This window comes from Rhinatrema bivittatum, chromosome 2 (genome assembly GCF_901001135.1).
Source record: "Rhinatrema bivittatum chromosome 2, aRhiBiv1.1, whole genome shotgun sequence".
Classification (NCBI taxonomy): domain Eukaryota; kingdom Metazoa; phylum Chordata; class Amphibia; order Gymnophiona; family Rhinatrematidae; genus Rhinatrema; species Rhinatrema bivittatum.
The window spans coordinates 414395643-414417274 of NC_042616.1; the positions used below are offsets into that span (position 1 = coordinate 414395643).

Sequence of the window (21632 nt, forward strand, 5' to 3'; positions counted from 1 at the left end):
TTTCTTATGGATATTATCTGTTGAAGGTAGATAGTGACAATGTGGGAGATAAGTGAGTGTTAATTTTATGAATTAGAGAATAAACTATAGGCTTTCTGAAATAAGTAGGTTTTTAGTGATTTTTTAAACTGTTGTGTAGAAGGAGTAAGGCGGAGGAAATCTGGGAGTGAATTCCATAAAACAGGGCCTGCTACTGAAAAAGCCCTTTTTCTAGTTAATTCATGTTTTGCAAGTTTGATAGTAGGTACAGCTAATAAATTTTTGGAGAGAGATCTGAGATGTCTATAGCTAAGAGTTCCTTGTCGCCTATGCGTAGTTCCGCTCTGCTGGAGAGAACTGGTGGGAGAAGAAGGCACACGGGCGTAACTTATGACTTTCAGAAGTCTGGCTCAGAACAGCCCCTATGCCTTCTGAGGACGCATCCACTTCGATGACAAACGGCCGCTGCAGATCCAGATGCCGAAGGCACGGTTGTTGCAGGAACGCCTCCTTGAGGCGATGAAAGGCGGCCTCCGCTCCCGGAGGCCAGTTCTTGGTATCCGGCCAGTTCTTGGTATCCGCGCCTTTCTGGGTCAGGGCTGGCATCGGGGCGATGATGGAAGCATAATGAGATATGAATGATCGGTAATAATTAGCGAAACCCAAGAACCGTTGAAGTGCCTTTAGTCCGGACGGCTGCGGCCATTCCCGAACGGCCTTCAGCTTTTGGGAGTCCATACGGAATCCCTCGCTGGAGATGATGTACCTCAGGAAGGGAAGGGACTCCTGCTCAAAAAGGCACTTTTCAAGTTTTGCATACAGTCTGTGTTCTCGGAGGCGTTGCAATACTTGGACGACGTGCTGACGGTGAGTGGCCAGAGAGTCCGAGAATATGAAAATGTCGTCCAGGTACACGACCACGCACTGATACAAGAGGTCACGGAGTATCTCGTTCATGATGTTCTGGAACACCGCTGGGGCATTACAGAGCCCAAACGGCATCACTAAATACTCATAGTGGCCGTCTCGGGTGTTGAAGGCCATCTTCAATTCATCACCCTCCTTGATATGGATCAAGTTGTAAGCCCCTCGGAGAAGATCCTCACACCTTGCAGCCGATCGAAGAGCTCGGAGATGAGGGGCAAGGGCTAACGATCCTTGGCCGTTATAGCATTCAGGCCCCGGTAGTCAATGCAAGGGTGAAGGCTTCCATCCTTCTTTCCGATGAAGAAGAACCCGGCCCCTGCTACGGGCTGTTGACTTCCGAATGAAGCCCCTCTCCAGGTTCTCTTTGATGTACTCCATCATGGCCTGCGTCTCCACAGGCGAGAGGGCATAGAGGCGACCCCGAGGAGGTTCAGTGCCAGGGAGGAGGTTGATGGCGCAATCGAACGATCGATGAGGTGAAAGTATCTTGGCCTTTTGCTTTGAGAAAACGTCCGCGTACGAGGCATAGGAGGCCGGCAGGCCCTGAAGACTGGTGGAGGCAATGGAACAAGAAACTGGAGTCACTGATTGGAGGCAATTGTCGTGACAATTCGGCCCCCAGCGAAATAGCTGCAAGGCCTTCCAGTTGAATTGAGGAGTGTGCTCCTGAAGCAGGGAAGGCCCAGGACGAGCGGATGTATAGAATACTCCAACACATAGAATGGCATCTGCTCCCGATGAAGGATCCCAACCCTCAACTGGACGGGAACCATGGTGTGTGTCACACATTCCGGAAGAGGTTTACCTTGGATCAAGGAGATGACCAAAGGAGCTGGAAGACGAACTTGTGGGATCTTTAAGTGTTCCACCAGGCTCTTCATAATGAAATTGCCGCCGACGCCGGAGTCCACCAGGGCTAACGTGTGGAACTCACCGTCCGCAGAGGTTAACGCCACTGGCAGCGTTAGTGGAGGTGCAGGTGAAGTACGGCCCAGGAAGAGACCTCCTTCAGGTCCTAGGCCCGGATGTTTTCCCAACAGCGTCGGGCATGTGGCTAATTGATGGCCCGCTGCACCACAGTAAAAACAAAGTCCTGGGGAGACCACGTGACCTGATGAGCCGGTAAGCTGCGTGCAGACCGTGCTCCTGGCTCCCCCACCACCTCGCAGCGAATATTGACATCGAATTTTTGAGCAAAGTGGCGTCCCCGACAGAACAGGGAACACAGAAGCCGATTACAGCTTTTTTTCGTGCCGACGAAGTCGCCATGTCCGCGAAACCGCAGAGAAAGGACAAGCTTCCCACACGACAGAGTGAGGCCAAAATGGCCGCCGGCCCCCCGAGCCCTGGACCCGCGACGGGAACGACGGATCTCGTAAGTGAAGTGACCGGGGCAGTTGTCAAAGCGCTGGAACCAAGGTTCAGTGACTTGGGGCACAAAATTAATCTGGGTAATGAAACGCTTTTGGAAATAAAACAGCAAGTAGCTGATACCCAGCAACGTGTGGCTGATGTGGAGACTGAGACGCAAAGTCTATTACAAAAACAGGGCACAATGCTCAAACAAATCACAGACTTAGAAACCAAAGTTGAGGATCTGGAAAACAGATCACGAAGGAACAATCTAAGATTCGTGGGGCTGCCAGAGTCCGTGGCAGATAGGGAACTTGCACGCTTATTAGAAAAATGGCTGCCGGAAGCTCTCAATCTGCCTCATCTAGTGGGCAAACTTGTTGTTGAAAGAGCGCATAGATTGGGGATGAAAAAACAAGATGCCCCTAAACCCAGAGTGGTGATTGCACGTCTCCTGAATTTTAGTCAGAAAGCAGAAATCATGCAAGCATTCCGCAAAAGTGACTCGCTGCACTATGAGACTAATAGAATAATGCTCTTTCAGGATTATTCCGCAGCTCTGTCTGCTAAGCGCCGGGAGTTCTCACCCTTATGTGCTGATTTATTCAAAAGGAAACTGAGGTTCAACTTACAATATCCAGCAAAACTTCGCATGGAGCATAATGGAGTTTGGCATAGCTTTGAGTCAGTGGCGGAGGTGAAGCAATTTTTAACTGATGCCCGCTGAAGCGCTCCTCTTAGGGCCGCTTCATGGCTGTGCTAGATACATGAGGAGTGACAGGCTCGGCTCAGTGCCTTGGCTCTCGAAGGGGGAAAATCTTTTTCTTTTTCTTACCTTATTTCTGAAACAAAATGTTTGGTTTGTGATGTTTCTGTTCATTGTTCAGTCATATAATGTTATAGCACTGGACATTGTTGGTGGGGGAGCTGGAGGGAGGTAGATCAGGTGGTCTTTCTCCTCCTATTAATGGAGGACACGAATTTGGGTTCTAGGTGGGGAAAGGGAATTGGGGGATGGGGGGGGGGATGTTCGCTATGGCCCCTAGGGCTTTTGATATTGCACCACATGTTGAGGCTTGAACATGCATGTACAGAGCACATACTTGTTGACGTATATGTGATTTGGGGGTCTGATCAAGGGTCCTCCCTAGGCTGGGAGGGTTGGACCCATGGGAGTGCACAAGCTTTTGTTCTGTTGAGGGGGAATGCCCACTACTCTCTAGACTATGGCTGAAATCCTACGCTGCATTTCCTGGAACGTAGCGGGTCTGGGTTCTCCCATAAAACGAGCTAAAGTGCTTCAATCTTTGAGGCGTCAGAAGGCAAACATAGCACTACTGCAGGAAACGCACCTTACTGAAGGCGAATGTCGAAAATTAAACAGAGATTGGGTGGCGCAGGTATTTTTCTCGCAGGCGGTAGGTCGGAAAGGAGGTGTTGCAATTCTTATTGGGAAAAATGTGGTGTTTGAAGAAGCACAGAGTTTTTCTGATCAGGAAGGGAGATATGTTTTAGTCACTGGCAAATTGTTTGGGACGATCGTTACACTATGCAGCGTATATGGCCCTAATGTTTATAGCCATGATTTCTTTCAGGACCTGATACATTTTATCTCTCTCCATCAAAAAGGGTTACTTTTTGTAGCAGGGGATTTTAATCAGGTGATGGATGGCGAGTTAGATAGATCCACCAGGGGCTCAGGTCCGCAGCAGCGGAAAGACAGAGGTTTGCCCTATTTTTGCCACCAGGTGCAGTTGGTAGATCCCTGGAGGATTCTACACCCGGAATTGCGTAATTATACTCACATAGCACGAGCCCATCCTATGATGTCTCGCCTTGATTATATACTTGTGTCTCCCCAGTGCTTTAATACGCTAAGGCTGGCTGAGATTGGGCCGGAAGAGTGCTCCGACCATACCATGATTTGGGTGGAGGTTCAGTTGGGGGGCCCTAAGCCAGATCAGCCCCGATGGCGCTTTCCGGCGTACCTATCGGAAGATGTGGGATTCTGTTCCTTCCTCCAGGACAAGTGGCGCGAGTATACCCTTAATAACGCTCAGCATATGGACACCCCAGCGTTGTTTTGGGAGGCGGGAAAGGCCACCATCCGGGGTGAGATCATAGCCTATGTCATACGACAGAGAAGGATTGCCAATAAACAACTTATGGACATGGGAAATGCAGTTCCTAAGGCTCGGGGGTACCTTACCACCCATCCCTCCCCACAGGCTAAACGTAATTACAGGGACTTGCTTTACACTTTAAACTGTTATATTCACCAAAGGACGCAGAGGGATCTATTACATCAGGCACACAAGCTGTATAGGTTTGGGAATAAAATGGGGAAACTATTGGCAAACCAGGTCCGGGCCCAGCGGGGAATGACATTTATTCCTGAGTTAACAGATACTTCAGGTACCAGACATACCAAGGGTGCCAGGATTTGCGCCATCTTTCGGGCTTTCTACGAAGGCTTATATACCAATGACACACCTGCACAAGCACATATAACCGAAGCGGATTTTTTTCGCCATTTGACCCTTCCCAAAATAAGTCCTGCCCAATTGGAAGCGGTGAATGCCCCCATCACAACGCAGGAAATTTGGGACAACATAGGTGACAGTAAGGCACATAAGGCTCCAGGCCCGGATGGGCTAAATGCGGATTTTTACAAATTGCTAAAGATGGAGGTTGGGGAGCCCTTACAATGTTATTTCCGCAGTATACCCACAGTGGGGTTCTCTAAAGAGGCCACAATGGCGTATATTACTGTACTCCCAAAGGGTGGTAAGGATCCCCTTAATCCGGCGTCTTACCGGCCAATCTCCCTACTGAATTATGATATTAAATTATTTGCTCGGATTCTGGCTAATAGACTTAGTACGGTGTTACCAGAACTGATCTCCATAAATCAGGTGGGCTTCGTGAAGGGGCGGAAGGCCAGCCGACACCTTCTGAGTTTGTGGATGGCGATGACACATTGTTCGACCCATCGCATTCCGGCCTTAGCAGTGGGTTTTGATGCCGAAAAGGCATTCGACCGGGTGGCGTGGGACTATCTATTTTCTGTTTTGCAGAAATATGGTTTTCAGGGCACGGTCCTCAACAGCATTGCAGCTCTTTATCACCATCCTCAGTCCATGATAGTAGCCAATGGCCTAATGTCTGCCCCGTTTGAGCTATGCCGCGGAGTTCGGCAGGGTTGCCCTCTCTCACCCCTGCTCTACATCCTGTCCCTTGATCCTTTATTAAGAACAATTCAGGAAGATTCGAGGGTGGAGGGTCTGCAGTTGCGGGGGTCTCAGTTTAAAATAGCTGCTTTTGCAGACGATGTTCTGATCTTTGTGATCAACCCAGTTGCTTCTCTTCCCAGAGTCCTAGCACTTCAAGCCCAATTTGGGGTTTTTTCGGGATTAAAAATTAATAGAGAGAAATCGGAAGCTATTGACATTCTTGGTTCGGTGAAGGGACTCTGGCCGGGGGTTTTCCCACTGCGATGGGTGACCTCTGAGATGAAGTATCTGGGTATTAGAATACCAGTGAATGTTAATAATCTATATGATGTGAATATTCTGCCATTGTTGAAGAATACGAAACGGAAACTTTTGGACTGGATGAACCTGCCACTGTCCATCACGGGACGGATACAGCTGTTTAAAATGATTGAATTGCCCAAATGGCTGTATATCATGCAAATGTTGCCCTTGTGGGTTAAGAAGTGTCATATACAAGAGTTGAATGCAGCTCTTCGGACATTTATTTGGCACAATAAGAAGGCCAGAATTGGTATGCCTATGCGCACCCAACCAGAAGGAGGTCTTGCTTGTCCCAACGTGCATCTGTATAATGTGGCCCTGCTCCTCTGCCATCTACAGGACTGGGTACGAGGTACGAGTCTTTTCATTCCACGTGATCTACTTCGTGATTGGTGTCACCCGCTGGACATTTGTAATTCACTTATTGCCCCCAGGTCAGCCTTGCCTAAGCATGTGAGGGACTTTCCATATATCGGGGCGTGTAGGAAGGCCTGGAAGAGACTGTGCTCTCAGCTTTCGGTCCCTTGGAGGACGTTACAATTTGCTACGGTATGGGGTCTTCCACAGTTTTCCCCTAGTTGGGACCCCTCTGTTTTTCGTCAATGGTCTGAGTTGGGTCTTACTCACATTGAGCAGCTAATGAATCCCGCTGGACCCGGATTGTTGCCTTTTGCTGAATTACAGGTGCTGTATGGCCTTCCACGGACACATTTTTACGCCTACCTACAGATCCGACATTTTATCACCACTTGGGAAAAAACCACGAAGATAGGAGCCGTGGGAGAGCGGCTAGAGCCGATTTTCCCTATCACTCCTCAACGGATTTCTTGTGCCACAATGCTTCAGAAACTTACCACTTTGAATTCCACATCCTGGTTGAACCACCTGAAGGACCGCTGGAATGAGGATCTGCACGGTCAGCTTTCCCCAAAGCACCTGGCAAATTGCTTCCGCACCATTGGCTACTACACTGATAATGTACAATTAAAGGAAGTCCAATTCAAGCTACTCCACAGAATTTATGTTACCCCGGCTAAAGCCTGCCAATGGAAGATGACCACCTCTTCCGCTTGTTTTAAATGTGGGTCGGAGGGGGCCAATCTCTGGCATAAGTTTTGGGATTGCAGCTTTATCAGCATCTTTTGGCAGAAAATTTTGGCCTATGTGGGGAGGCTGTGGGATTGTGTTATTCCTCGGGACCCGCAGCTGTGCTTACTCCATCTCTCGTCCGACCCAAGGTTGGGGTCGCATGCTAGCGCACTGGGACGTTTCTTGCGCAAAAGCTTTCTCTTAGCCAAGCAAGTCATTCTGTCTCACTGGATGGATAAAGACCCGCCCACCTTTACTCAATGGCGTCTAAAACTTCATCAGATGGTGGTCTATGAACAGTTAACGGCGAAGGTTGCCCTGTCGTCTACCAAACAAGACCAGTTTCTGGGAATCTGGAACCCATATCTCTTAACCTTACATCAGCGAGCCAGGAGCAAGATTTTGGACTTCTCCTCCTGAATTGGACCCTCTCGGCAAGTTCCATCACCGTTTGAACTACTTACTTGAACTTTTTTTCTTCTTCTTTTTTTGGAGTGGTTTTCTGCCATGGGTATCGCCACTAGGCTACATGTCTATCTTACATTTCATGTATGCCATGTATGTTATGTCATGTATTTCATGTATTTCCTGTACTTCATGCAGTTCATGGTAATGTATTTCCTAGTAATGTATATTGGTACAATAGCTGTTCGCAATTGCTTTATGTGTATTGCTTGGTCAGGGGTCATAGCGGAAAGGGGGGGGTAGATGGGGGTTTGGGTTGGGGTTGGGAGGGATGGATGGGGAATGTGACCGTTTGATAATCTGCACAATGAACATGCTCGTGGTTGTACTGTTAAAATGTTATAAATAAAGGTTACAAAAAAAAAAAAACAAAGTCCTTCCTTAATTTGCCGCTGGCGCTCCTGTGGAAAAACTCTCCCACGGCCCAACTCCATGGGCTCCTCGGCGGGTTTTCGAAGGGCTCCCGATGTGCGCTTGGGGGAAGGCGAGGGCCTCCTTGCTGCCTTTACTTCCGGAAGGCAAAACCGCATGCGACAATCCACTCGATTGGACAAATCTATCATGCCATTGAGATCGTCCGGGAGTTCTTTTGCTGCTAGTTCATTCTGAAGGCGTGAGGCTAGCCCCTCTAAGAAGATCCCATGGAGGCAATCCTCTCTCCAGTTTAGCTCCGCGGCCAGGGTACTGAACTCTGTTGCGTATTCGGCCACTGTCCGAGTACCCTGTCGCAACTGGAGTAGTTCTGAGACAGCAGTAGGTTTGCAGACAGGCTCATCAAAAATCTGTCGGAAAGTGGACAGAAACTGGTTCAAGTTTCCAAACACCGGGTCTCTTCTCTCCCATAGATGAGAGGCCCAGATCAAAGGCTTCCAATCGAGCAGGGACATAATATAACTGGTTTTGACCAGGTCGCTAGGAAATTGTGCGGGCAACAAGGAAAAACGGACCTGGCACTGGCTAAGGAATCCCCGACACAACTTCGTGTCTCTGGTGTATAGAGAGGGCGCTGGGAGTTGCGTGGGAATCACTTGCCCAAGATTGCCCACGGTGACTTGCACAGGGCCCTGACGAGTAGAGCAGCCCCCCCCCCCCCCCCGGAGCCACAGGCGGGGACATCAGAGTGGGGTTCATGGGCCCTAATGTCTCGATGCATCGGTTCAGGCCCTCCACAGCAGAGAAAAGGGCATCCAGGGTCTTTTGCTGGTCCATCAGACGCTGGGCCATTCCCAGAATGGCCTGGTGGGCAGATGCCGCCGCCGGGTCCATGGACTTGGCAATTTGTTATGCTTAGGTTGTGAACCCTTGAGCCGATGGGAGGATGGTGTACCTTAGGAAGTGAATCTGTAGGTTCTCCTGTCGGGTGGTGAGGCAGGACAGAAGATGCAACCAGCTGACCCTCAGCACTGGAGACTGAGGCGACTGTGGAGGCAGACGAAGAGTCATGACGTCAAGAAGAGGAATGGAGTCTTCGCCACTGGAAGTCCGCGGTCCCCCCAGGAGGATCCTGTAGGGACCCTGACCGCTGGGACTTAGGTGGACCTTTGAGAGGTCAAGGAGTAGAGAGTTCAGTGCAAGGGCTAACTGGAGCTTCACCCCTGGAAGCCAGCGGCCCCCCCGGGAGGAGCCTGTAGGGACCCGGGCCGCTGGGACTTAGGTGGGCCCTTGGAGATGATGGTCCAGAAGAAGTCAGAGGTCAAGTGCCAGAGGGTCGTTGCTTACCAGTCCGAGGTCTTACACCAAGGGGTCGCCACTTGCCAGTCCAAAGTCACACACCAGGAATCACCGCTTGCCAGTCCGAAGTCACACACCAGGAATCACTGCTTGCCAGTCCGAAGTCGCACACCAGGAATCACCGCTAGCCAATCCGAAGTCAGGAACCAAGAACACCAAGATGAGACAGGAACAAGGATCCGAAGTATAAGAACTCACTAAAGCAAGCAGACTTGATTACGTGGGACGTTGCCAAGTTAAGGAATGGGCAGAGGAAGCTTCCCTTTATATTTCCTCTACTCTGGCCCATTAGAAACAGCTGTGAGTAGTTAAGGGGCCTGGCCCCTTTAAATCTATGGAGGAGGCGCGGCCTCGCGCCTAAAGATGGCGGCGGCCATCTTGGATTTCCTCCACAGAGGAAACACTGCCGGACGCCGCGAGGGAGGAGCAGGGACGGCTCCCCACCCGGCGGCCATCTTGGTAGGGGCCCGCGGTCGTGGCCTTCCACGGCCGTGGAACACAACATGATGTCTACTGTTTTAAAACATTTTATTGGTTTTTGGGAAATTTTTAAAAGTTTTATATGAGTTTAATTATTGCATGTTCAGCTGTTTTGAAATGTTTATTATTTTTATTAGTATGACTTTTTGATTATATTGCTTGATTTAATTATTTTATATTTTATGAGGAATGGTAATGTATCTCTTTTTCCATTGTTGTACTTTATACAGCATCTAGTTTGTTGCGGTTTCAAATTCAGTTTTTATCTGCACACTTCTATTTATGCTTTATGGTCTCTACTCCGTATTTAGTGAGGGTCAATGTATGTTCTGCATGTGTGACAGAGGTGAAGTATTCTGCTGGCATGTAGATTCGTGCAAGGACCTATAGTAGCTTAGCTTGTTCTGGTTTCCAAATTGGTGTTTTAGACCCTGGTGTAATATTTTAGCATTGCCTTCTCATAGGTAGGGTTGTCACTGTTTGAATGCTGGCTGTTATTGCTGTTTTGGTATTGGAGTTTTACTACATTTCAATTGTAATTAAACCCAAGGCTTTCTGAGAGCCAAGCCTATACTCAACATGTTACAATAGGCTTAATGCAATATGGGATCCAAGTGTCTCTTTATTTTTTATTTTGTAGCGTTTTCTGGTTGGCAGCACAGCAGTGCATGTAAATATAATGTACATGCTGTAAGTGATACTTTTACCTCATAAGACTGTACTTTGAATGTCCTTTTTAATGTAAAAACAGCTATAAATGCATCATTTTTTTATTGAGTGTGAGGAGGAAGGGAGAGGCTGGGGTTCAAAGCCGCCTAATACCCCTGGATGCACTGGATCCATGTGGGAAAGCAGGATTCTGGAGCTGTACTGTTTTGGATCCTGTGGATCTTTCCACACTCAGTCAGGGCTTCATTTTTCTTTTTAAGTCCTGGACGAACAGATATAGGTCTGGTCACCCCACCCCTCCCCTGGAGTAGGTAGGCCCTGCAGAACCTAGGGAACCATAAAAGCAGCAGATTCTTTAGCACTTAGCCAATGGGAATGCACTGGAATGGTGGCGTGGGGGGAGGGGGGCAGGGAGAAGTAGAGGCCAGCTACAGTCACAAAAAGGGATGGGGTGAGCCAAAAATGCCTGTGCAGTGTTAAGGAGGCTTCTGTAGGCTGGTCTTACCTTCTGAAAGGGTTAACTAGCTACGGAACCAGTGAGTCTCCTGGAGTGAGGGTGCCAAAAAGGGTGGAGGTGGGAATGAGAAAGGAAGAGGGCTGATGCAGGCTGGCAGCAAGCAAAAATTTTACATAATGTTGTGGCAGTACTAGAGCGGGGGCACTCACTGTATAAGCATATGAGCAGCAGCACAATGACAGAATGTGTGTCAGAGAGAGAGAGAGAGTGTGTGGGTGTCTTTCTCCCTAATACAGAAAAATACCTATACACACTCTTTATAACACACCCAAACACTGAGAGTGAGAGAGTGTGTGTGGGTGTCTTTGTGTCAGAGAGAGAGAGAGACACCCTCTGTCAGACACAAAGTGGGTGTCTGAAAGTGTGTGTAGGTAGTTGTGTCTGAGAGATGGTGTGTGTGTCTGACACTGGCTGGTAGTGTGGTTGTTACATTACTTGGTAACTGGTTTAAGAGCTGATTGGTTGGCAAGAGACTTTAATACTGCTCATGAATACAAGATATATGTGGAGAGATGTAACTAGACATGGGGGCAGATGGCAACTGATTGCATGGTTGGAAGAGGACCCACAGCTCTGTTTGCTCAGCCCTGGTCTAGGGCGTGTTCTACTACTTAGTTATTTAGGGAAAATGTAAAATTTATGTTGCAGATATTTTGGCTCAATTCTGCTAGGCTCCAGGGCACATGATGTATCTCTGAAGGGTCAGTTTGGTGTGCTTTTGGGAAATGTTGAAAAACATGCTGTGGAGAAAGCGCATAAGGGAGTCAGGCAGATACCACGTGGGTCGGTTTTGAAAAAAATACCCGACTGATATTTTCCTGAAATCCATCCCTGGTTTTACCAATTCCTCCATCAGTTCGCCCAGTCCTTCTCCAGGTCATTGAGACCCTCCTGGTTCTTCAGCTTGAACTCTCCACAGTTCACCCGGACCTTCCACCCGACCAGGAGTACACAGTAAACACATGTAAAATAACATATATGAGAGTAGATGGTACTTACAGTCTTATGTGCTCATTTTTATGTGAAAATTCATCTCACAGTGTTTTCTCTCTAAAAAGTGAATTTAAAAAGCCACCCGGATATGCGCGTAAATGCTGCAGCATGCACATCTCGAAAGCTTTCACAAAGGGCCAAGGTGTGGGCGTGGCATGGGCATTTAGGGGCGTGAAGCCGAGATTATGCGCGTAAATACTTACGTGATCCAGCGCACGCCAAGGCCCCCTGCTGCGCAACTTTACTTCTGCTATGGATGCTGTGTAAGTTATAAAATAAAGATAAATAGGCAGATCTGTGGGGTTTTAAGGGTCTGGGATAACTTGGGGTAGTAAAGGCTATTAAACCAGGGGGGTTGACAAACCTGGCCAAGCATAAATTGCACTCCATGGTCCTTAAAGGCCACATTGGCGACCTGGGATAAGTGGAAACGGAAAATAGTGGGGAATCATGCCTACTATCACCAAACACATCTGTATCATAATAACGAATTTGCTATTGGTTATCAATCCGGGACCTTTAATGCTTGGCACATGGCAGGCATTATCACTATTGGTAATATACTTCAAGGAGGAACTATCATGACAATGGGTCAGTTACTGGACACATACGCAATACCCTGGCATTCCTGGCTTCCTGGCATATGCGCAGCTAAGGCATTTCATTCAGTTGATCTGTAAACAACAGAAATTGCGAAGTACACGGTCTCTCTTTGAGAATTGGTGCCTTGCAGCTGACATATTGACCAAATGTGTTTCCAAATTATACTGCCTACTAAGTACCTTACTAAGTGGGAAACTGACCTCGGAGAGCCAATTTCTCCTAAATTATGGAAAAATATCTTTCAGAGAGTAAGTGCTCTATATCGGCAAGATTACAGGAGAATAGTTATAAATTGTTATATCGATGGCACTTAGACCCTGCAAAACTACATAAGATCTTCCCAACAATGCCTCCTATCTGCTGGCGAGGGTGTGGAGAAATCTTGTCAGGAAGATGGTTGACATGGCTTGTCAGGAAGAGGCCTCCATTGTTCTTCCTGACAAGATGGTTGAGACGTCTGGTCCCGCTTGAATGGTAATGGACTCTTGCTAAAGCATTTTTGATGTGCCCCTGATGAAGCTGAGTTAGCGAAACACCGGCCTGTGTAGGGCGATAACAATGTTTGAGTGCTAAGAGTCTGAGTCATTTTGATGTTTATAGATGGAGGACTATTTTAATCAATAAGAAGAAAAAAACTTTACAAAAAAAATTTTTTTTGACAGTATTAAAGGATGATGAAGGTGGATGATTGAGAAGACCGGTTAGTGTCTATGCTAAAGACATATAACGTCAGGCTTGCTGACACCTTCTTAGGCTACAATTGAAAAATATTTTGGTTTCCACATTTTTGTTATTAGATAGGATTTATTGGCCCAAGATTGTCAGTCATGAAAATATGAATTCCATATAGAGGTAAAGTCCCTCAAACAAGAGGGACCATCGTCAATTTTATTCTGGTTTATGGATTTCATGCTATCACAATCAGAAAGCACAACCCAATAAATCCCACTCACAGGTAGGGTTTGTGAACCCATCACTATCTGTTCATCTCCAGTTTTAATATGCTCCATATACTTTGTTACCTCCAGAGACCCAAGTTAAAAATTAGGCTTTTCGTCATAATCTGATTTTCCTATTCAATACAAGTAAAGAAAGAAACGCACGTACCTGCTGAAGGAGGACCTATAAGCACTGCGATTGCTTCGATGAGGAGCACCAACCCAATGGCGCTGGAGAACTTCTGAGACCCCACAATGGCCATCAGCACCTCAAACTGCAGTGCCCCAACCATCCCATAGGAGATGCCAAAGAAGATGCAGAATATTATCAGTTCTGTGTAGTTAGAAGCCTTGGCGCTGCAGATATCAGTCAAGCCATTGAACAGCATGGCAAAGCTGAATAAGTAGGTAACCAGTGGCCGCACCCACTTCAACCCAGCAATAATGCCACAGGCGGGACGGGCAAAAATGTCAATGAAGCCAATGATAGAGAGGAGGAAGGCAGCATCAGTGTCTGGGATCCCTATGTCTTTGGCATAGTTGACCAGTAAAATAGGTGGCACAAAAAGCCCGAGAACTAGGAGGAACTTAGCTATGGTGTAAATGACAAACCCTCGGTTGGAGAAGACAGAAAAATCGAGCAGTTTCTTGGATTTCTTTTGCTTCTCTTTCTTCTTCTTGGTGGTGTCACTGGTGCCATCTGCAGCGCCCTCTTCGGCCTTGCCAATGGCCAGCATCTCCTTGGCTTCATATTTGTCTTCAGTCTTGTCTTTTCTTTTGGCCTTCAGCGGTCTCATCACTGCTCCACAGGTGCAGCAGTTCAGGAGCATGCCGCCCGTAATAAGAAAACCCCCTCTCCAGCCAAACTTTTCAAGCAGAATTTGCCCCAGGGGAGAGAGGGCAGAGAGGAAAACGGGGCTCCCAGCTGCCGCCAGACCGTTTGCCAGTGGTCTTCTCTTATCAAAATAGGCTCCAAGCATTATTAACGAAGGTTGAAAATTCAATGCTAAGCCAAGGCCTGGATGAGAAAAGGAACATAAAACAGAGGGAAACATTATATCTGAGAGCAAGATGCAGCAAAATCAGTTTTATGCCAATAAATTCTCAAGCCAAGTATATTTCGAGCAGTCAGTGGTAACACTGTGCAGCAGCATAGCGGGGGTCATGGTCGTCCTTCTTGACTTGGGCCACATAGCGAGCTTTCAGCAGGCAGTACTCATTGCCCTTGAAAGGAAGAACCATGTCTAAACTGTGAAACAAAAACCTGGATAATCTGAGAGTGGTACCGGGCAAGCCCTAAAGGAAGCCACGCCTTTTTTTCTAGGCCACATAGATTGCTCTGATATTTTGTGTAAATAGAGTGGGGTGACAATGCATGAGAAGAAAGACTCAAAGATTAGTTTGGGGCACCCACTTCTTTCTCCTAATAGCTGCCATGTGAACGATGGACACCCTAAGCAGTCAATGCAAGAACAATCAGAATAGCATGGATGATGAGTGGTTACACATGGTTCTGATAAGTTCCAAGTAGAGTAATAGAACGATGATGGCTTTCGGTCGAAAATTAATAAAAATAACATACATGCTCACATCTGCTTTACATCTATCACCACTTTACTATACCTTTTGGGGGTAATTTTGTAACTTTCTGAATTGCTGCAAAGCTGATTACTTGCAGGTTTTGTACCAGTTTTCGAAACGGAAGCAGGTGCTGACTTTGACTTGCAAAATTATTCCGGAAGAAATACCTGCAAACATTTACACCTGCTAAGGGTTGTGCGGCAGTTTTCCCAAGAAAACACGCATGCATACTTTGGCAAATTCAAAACTATGCACGGAAGGGCAAACCTTTCCTCAGCTCCCCCGCCAGGGAATGCCACTTCACAGTGCAAGGAAAGTTATGCACGTAGTGGCGCTGTGCACATACGTTTACCCACATTGCGGGGGGAAGGGCAATATTCCATGGGTAAAGTGCTGTTTTACCTGTGTTTAATGGCTTTGAAAATTACTTTCCCGGGGGCTGTTTTCAGACTCATCACCATTCATTTTGGGACAAACACCGCAAGAACTTTTGACCCCCCCCCTCCCCCACGAACGTTACAACAAGATTCTAAAAAAGCACACCCATGCTTTCCCTTCCAGACATGCTGCAGGTATAGAGCGCCCGCAAACCTTTGCACCAGCCTTATGTGTGGGTAGATTTTCCATGGAAAATAACAGGCATAGACTCAAATACAATCTTTGTGGGTAATTTTCAAAGGGATTTACACATGTAAATGCAATTACTATTGAAGCAATTCTCAAAGGCCATTTGCACATGTAAAGTGCACTTATGTGTGAATATCCTATGGACAATTCAATGCCATATATTGTAGCAATTTTCAAAAGCCCACTTACACAGGTAAAGTGTATTTACACGTGTAAAACCCAGTTTTAAGCATGCAAATGCATTTGAATTTCAGGCCCTAAGTGTGCTATTTCCTGATTCTGCTCAAAACACGCACCCAGAAAGCTATCCCCTAAATGTGGGTAACAGTAACGCACATTGTGGAACACCATGCATGCTCTCAGGCATATTGAGGGAGAGAATTTTCAGACAGCTAACTTAAGCACTAGGAAATCTGCTATTCACTCACATAAGTAGCATTTAAATTTTTCCTCATAAGCCTAAATATATTGACACTGGTTGCTATGATTTTATGATTCTGCTTGTTAATGATTGAGTAATTGCAGTATGCCTATTTTTGTGACTGAGATGTAATAAATAGCCTTGAGCACAGCTGGAATCAGTAAATATAATTCAGAAATGCGAATAATTAAATAAAAGGTAAGCAGTTATATACATATCTACGTATGTTAGAGGTACACAAAGTGCTGAAAATCCTCCATTTAAAAAGTGTAAGATCATAGATGCCTAAAAGTAGTTCATTTTCAAAGTGTTAAGACACTTGGTGGTCAATATTCAAAAGCCATTTAGACAGTTAGGGCCTGATTTTCAAAAGCATTTACATCCTTAAAACTGGGTTTTACATGTGTAAATGCACTTTAACCATGTATTATTTTATTGGAATAAAGTCTGTCTGCATCACAAAGAAGACTGAAAACCATTCCATAGAGGGTTCTGGTCAGCTTTATGCAGTGAATACTTCACCCCCGATCCAAAACATCATCTGATTGACCATAACTAATAAATCTGATGCCAGTCATGGCTAATACCCTTCAATACCCCGGTTATACAAATTAGCACCTGAACAGGAACCAGGGTGAAAATTGAGCAGTACAGTAAGTTTTGAACAAGTGGCAGTGTTTTTGTGATTTTCTGCATGTTTTTGATCTGTTAATTTTTGTGAATGATGTCCCATTGCAGCAAATGGGCAAAGATGGTTACCATCTGGTGACCTGCATGTGGAACTCATGAGCCCAGAATCACATCAAAAGGATCAGAGAGAAGCTCTTTGGGCATGTGCCTGAGGCAAAGTGCACGAAGAGGAACTGAAAGGTGGACTTTTGTTGAAGTGTGTGTAGGCTCACTACTTACATACCTGGGGACTTTATGGATTTGGCCCAGAGATCTCTGGGCAAACACCAAAAACTCTGGGTGCTGCTGCAGAAGCATGGTAGGGAGAAGTAGGCGCATCAACCAAGTAACCCGCCTGGTCAGAAGAAGGAGCTGAGGCAGTGTCGGCCTGCGCCGCCAGAAGAAAGAGGAGGAATTTCATTGGCTGTGCAGGCCTGAAGAAAGAGTCTGCTGCTGCTGGTGGTGGATGTGGGGTGAGAGAGAATGAGTGACTATGAGAGAGAGTGTGTATGCGTATTTGTTGGGGACAGAGAGAGGGAGAGAAGTGAGAGTATGAGGAGGCATATGGGTGAGAGGGTGAGTGTGAGTGGACGTGTGTAGAAGAGGGAGAGAAGTAGGAGGGAGCATGTAAATGATAATGAGCTTGTGAATGAGAGAAAATGTATGTGTGTGTAGAATGAGAGGTAAGAGTGAGCATGTGTGTGAGAATGAGCAAATACGTATATGAGAGAGAGCAGGAGAGTGAATGTGTTTGTCTGTATAAGAAAGGAGAACGTTGGTGCTCCTACCTACTACCTCCCCCTGCTAATCTAAGATCATTTCAGGGTAACTGGAAATGAAAAATGATATTCTGGTTTGAGGATGCACATACAGTCACTTGTGCATCTTTAGTATAAGGAGCACCTTAAGAGGAGGCAGATTCACATCAGATCCTTTTGCAGTCTGAGAGGCAGCGGTAGTAAGCTGTCACGGCTTGCTCCGCCGATGGCAGGCAAGAGGCATGGGCCGGTTCTATAACGAGGCAGGGTGAGGCGGCCGCTTCAGGCAGCAAGATTTTGAGGCAGCAAAATTGCCCCACTGAAACTTTTCTGCCACAGCTGCCTCACCCTTCACTCAGGCAAACTCTGCCAGCAAAAAGAAGCATTTTCCCTGCAACCAGCCGGGCACTCAGCCAGTCCTCGGGGCCAGCCCTCGGCTGCATCCATCTAGCCCTCGGTTCTTCCCCCTTCCACGGGACTAAACCGAAACAGCCAGCCCGCCTCCCTTCCTTCCTTATAGATAAGATGGCAAGTTCAGCCCCCTCCCTTCCCTGCAGGCGGGCAAGGAGGCTCCGCCGACCGGGTCAGTCTCATTCTCAACCAACAGGAGCCTGCGGCTGCGCTTTCCGCTCTCCCCACCCCACTCCCTCCTCCATGCCCTGGTCTCGCACGCTTGAACCGGGTGACTCCCCTGGGCTGCCGGCGAGATTCATGAGCCCGCGGGAGGGAGAGGGGAGGCGCCGGCGGCAAGACGAGCCACAGGGGGCATGGAAGGGAAGGAGCAGGAACAAGTACAAGGCTCGGGAAGGGGGAAGCAGATAGGGGAGACTGTCTACAAGGAACTCTGGGATTGGAGGAAAGGGCGGGAGAGCTGGCATGAGGGGAGGGGGAAGAGGGCAAGAGCTTGGAGACTGCATTGAGAGAGAAGGTAGGGATCGAGGGCTCTGAGATTGAGCTGGGTAAGGGGGACAGCAGCAGCATTGGTGATTGGGTGGGCGGGGTGTAAGAGGATGTTGGGAAGTGAGGTAGAGAGGTGTCCAGATATGATATGGAGAAGTGTGAAGGGAGTGAGAGACGGAGGAAAGGGTTGGTCTGTGAAAGTGGTGAAGGGCTAGGGTACAGGTGACAGAGGAGTAGTGGGAGGCTGGGTAGAAGGTAAAAGAGAAAAAGGTGAGGAATGAGTGACAGGAAAGGATATGAGGCTGGTGAGGTGAAGCGAAGCATAGGAAAGTAGTTGTAGGCTAGCGAGCTGGTTAGTACGGAGTAAGGATGTGCAGCCAAGAAAATCTCATTTTTGTGTGGGGGGGGGGGGGGGGATTTTTCCATGTCATTTTTCTGTTTCTGTTTGTTGCAGTTCGCACTCAAAAATTAGAAAATTAAATGTGCATTAATCGAAATGAACTGAAAAATGGCAGCACATCCCTAGTACAGACAGTGGAAATGGAGGATTAGGGATTGGGTGAAAGTTGGAGGAGGAAATAGACTGGGGAAGGAGTGAGACAGGGCGGGGGGGGGGGGGGGGGGGGGCTAGGAGGGCTGGAGAGAGGGTGAGAGAGAGGAAGATGGGATGAGGGTAGAAAATGGAAAGCAGATTCCCCCGCTACTTCAATTAGAATTTTTAAGTTCGCATTGAGAAAGGAAAATAGATCTACAATTAGATTAGGCCTTCACCCTCTACTGTCTAAAGTAGGATATCTAAAGCACTTAGACTTCGAACCTGGCATATTTTAAAATTTGTTCAATGTCTAAAGTACGGTTCTGTATGTTGATAGCCCTGAAAATGCAAATCTTACACATCTAACTTCTATGCAGGCTTTGGAAAACGAAGCTTAGAAAAATTTTGCTTTTACAGTCTCAGGGCACTTTGAACTAATGTTTGTTCTTTACCAGTCCATGTTTCAATCTGGGTTTAGTCTACGCATTCAGACTTCCAACTTGCCCAATCACTAATGAGTGAGATTCTTCTCACTAAATACTTCATGATGGTATTATTTTGATATTAAGAGGATAATGCTGCTGAAATCAGTAGAAATGATTGAATTGCTTGAGAGTTATTTGATATAAGTGTGTGACAAAGGATCTGACCTGCTGTGAGAGTGTCACTGTCTCGGTGAAGGCAAATGGAGGACTATGGCATTGCACAAACATGACTTCATTTCCTGTCATAAATTGGATGCCTCTGTGAACAAATGGAGGATAAATGTATACTGGGATATCTTCAGTGCTGCTGCATAAGAAGATTTTTCAGTGGGTCCTCAGATGGTGAGAAATACAGCATACCAAGCAACCCAGTCTAGGGCCCTTATTCAAGAAAGAATTTTTCCACAGGCAGAGAATAGGGAAGTGTCCTTTCTGAATGAGGTAATGCGTCACATTTTTCATACCTGTCAGCATGCCTGCTGCCAGATATAGCTCAATAATGTTGGTACAGAAGGAAGCAATGATCATTCCAGAAGCAGCCAGCAGCCCTCCAACGAGCATCACAGGGCGACAACCAAACCGATTCACCAAGATACTGCAGATGGGTCCTGAGAGGAAAGGAAAAGGAACAAAAATACATCACTGTACTGGCTCGATACGTCCTTAGTTTCCTCGCATTTGGTGCTCGATCAACATAACTGATTCTCTGGAGCAGAAGCCTAAGGAGAAAGATCATGAAGCAGAGTCCCATCATCTATGTCCAAGGTGACTAGAAGGGCTCCATAATCACTAGAGTGCTGCTATCCTGAGCCATAGATTCATAAAGCATTCTGGGATGTGTAGTTCTGCTTCTCAACAAAGCAAGATTATAAACCCCAGAAGGCTCTAAAATGAGAATTTTCAAAAATGGGTAGAATTTGCAACTTTCCATATGAAAAAGTAGGGTTCTTAGCTTTCTGGTAATTTTTTAATGTTTCTATATCTGCATTTTTATTCACATCAGTTTATAAACAGACGTTTCTGTACTCTTTCACCTTTTTTTTTTTTTTTTTTTTACATATATCTCTATTTTTCCACATTTATTTCTTTATGTTTTTGTTCTTTGGTCAAGGACATTTGACCACAAGGATCAATGTACATAGATCCTAAAAAAAGATGTTCTTTACCTTTTATATTTTTAATTTTTTTTTTTACATTTTCTGTGTGTTGCAGACATATGGGCCCCGCCCCGCCCCCACCCTCAACTCTGAACTCCAAACCCCAGCCCCAATAACTTCCTTAATTGCACTCATATACATTAATTTATCATTTGTTTTCCTGGATAAATAAGATAAGTACAGATAGAATTACAATTTTTATTCCATCTGCATTTATCCATCAAAATGGAAAACTGGAAGTCTTAACTTATAACCCCACCCTTGTTGAGATTCATGAGCTGTGTACAGAGTGCTGCAGGTTCAGCTGATCCTTGATAAACTTGTCTCAGGTCTGGTGCATCACTGCTGTGACATCATCAAGCATTATTACAGATATGCGCTGCTATTGGTTCTTGCCTCAGCAGATATGCAAATTAAGACTGCCAAATGAAAACCAGATACTACTGCACCATGGTGATGTCATCCAGCATTGTTAAGGGAGGACTACCACACACAGATGTTTGTTTTGTTTATTAAATATTACTGTGAATGGACACTATAATCACGTAATACAGGAGACTGTGATTTTGATAACAGCGTCTACTTAAACAACAGCCCTTCATTTTATATTTTAATGGAGTACTGAAAAGCCATGGGGAACCCTGCTTTTAATGTTACTGCAGGCATGAAACTCCTGCAGTGACGTTGCTGCATTGACACTGTTGCACTGCTTGCTGAATAGTCACAAGCACCAATTTAAAACTACAAGAAAGGGTAGCTGGTAGTGTGTATTTCGAACTGTATATGTTTCTATTGACTTGCTCAATAAAGGTTAAATGGAAAAAAAAAACCTACAATAAAGGGAAAGCATTTATTTTCAAACAGATTCTGTTTCCAAAACTCACAGGCTCTTGTGATTACATGATTCATTTCTAATAATACTCGTTAAAAAAACCCAACAATTCCACAGTTGCATTCCCTTTCAGGCTGATACAGAACGGTGCGCTTGGCCGAGCGCACTGTTTAGCTCCCGTTTGACCGTGCGTTTTACATGCCCTATTATTACCCCTTATACTGTAAGGGGTGATAGCGTGTGGGATTCGTGCAGCCAACCCTCCCCGAAACTAATAGCGCTCATCACATGCAAATGCATGTTGATGAGCCTATTAGTTATCCATGCCGGATACTGAAAGTAAAATGTGCGGCTTGGCCGCACATTTTACTCTCAGAAATTAACACC

At 46.4% G+C, this 21632-nt stretch overlaps 1 protein-coding gene across 1 annotated transcript in view; it reads right to left on the reverse strand.

Annotated features, from left to right (window-relative positions):
- The window catches only part of SLC16A8 (solute carrier family 16 member 8), a 57097-nt gene that overhangs the window by 14683 nt on the left and 20782 nt on the right, over nucleotides 1-21632 (reverse strand). The window contains exons 3-4 of the mRNA XM_029590153.1: nucleotides 19721-19864; nucleotides 13450-14298 (exon numbers count right to left, since the gene is read on the reverse strand). Of these exons, the coding sequence (XP_029446013.1) occupies nucleotides 13450-14298; nucleotides 19721-19864 (993 nt within the window). The remainder of the gene's footprint in view (nucleotides 1-13449; nucleotides 14299-19720; nucleotides 19865-21632) is intronic.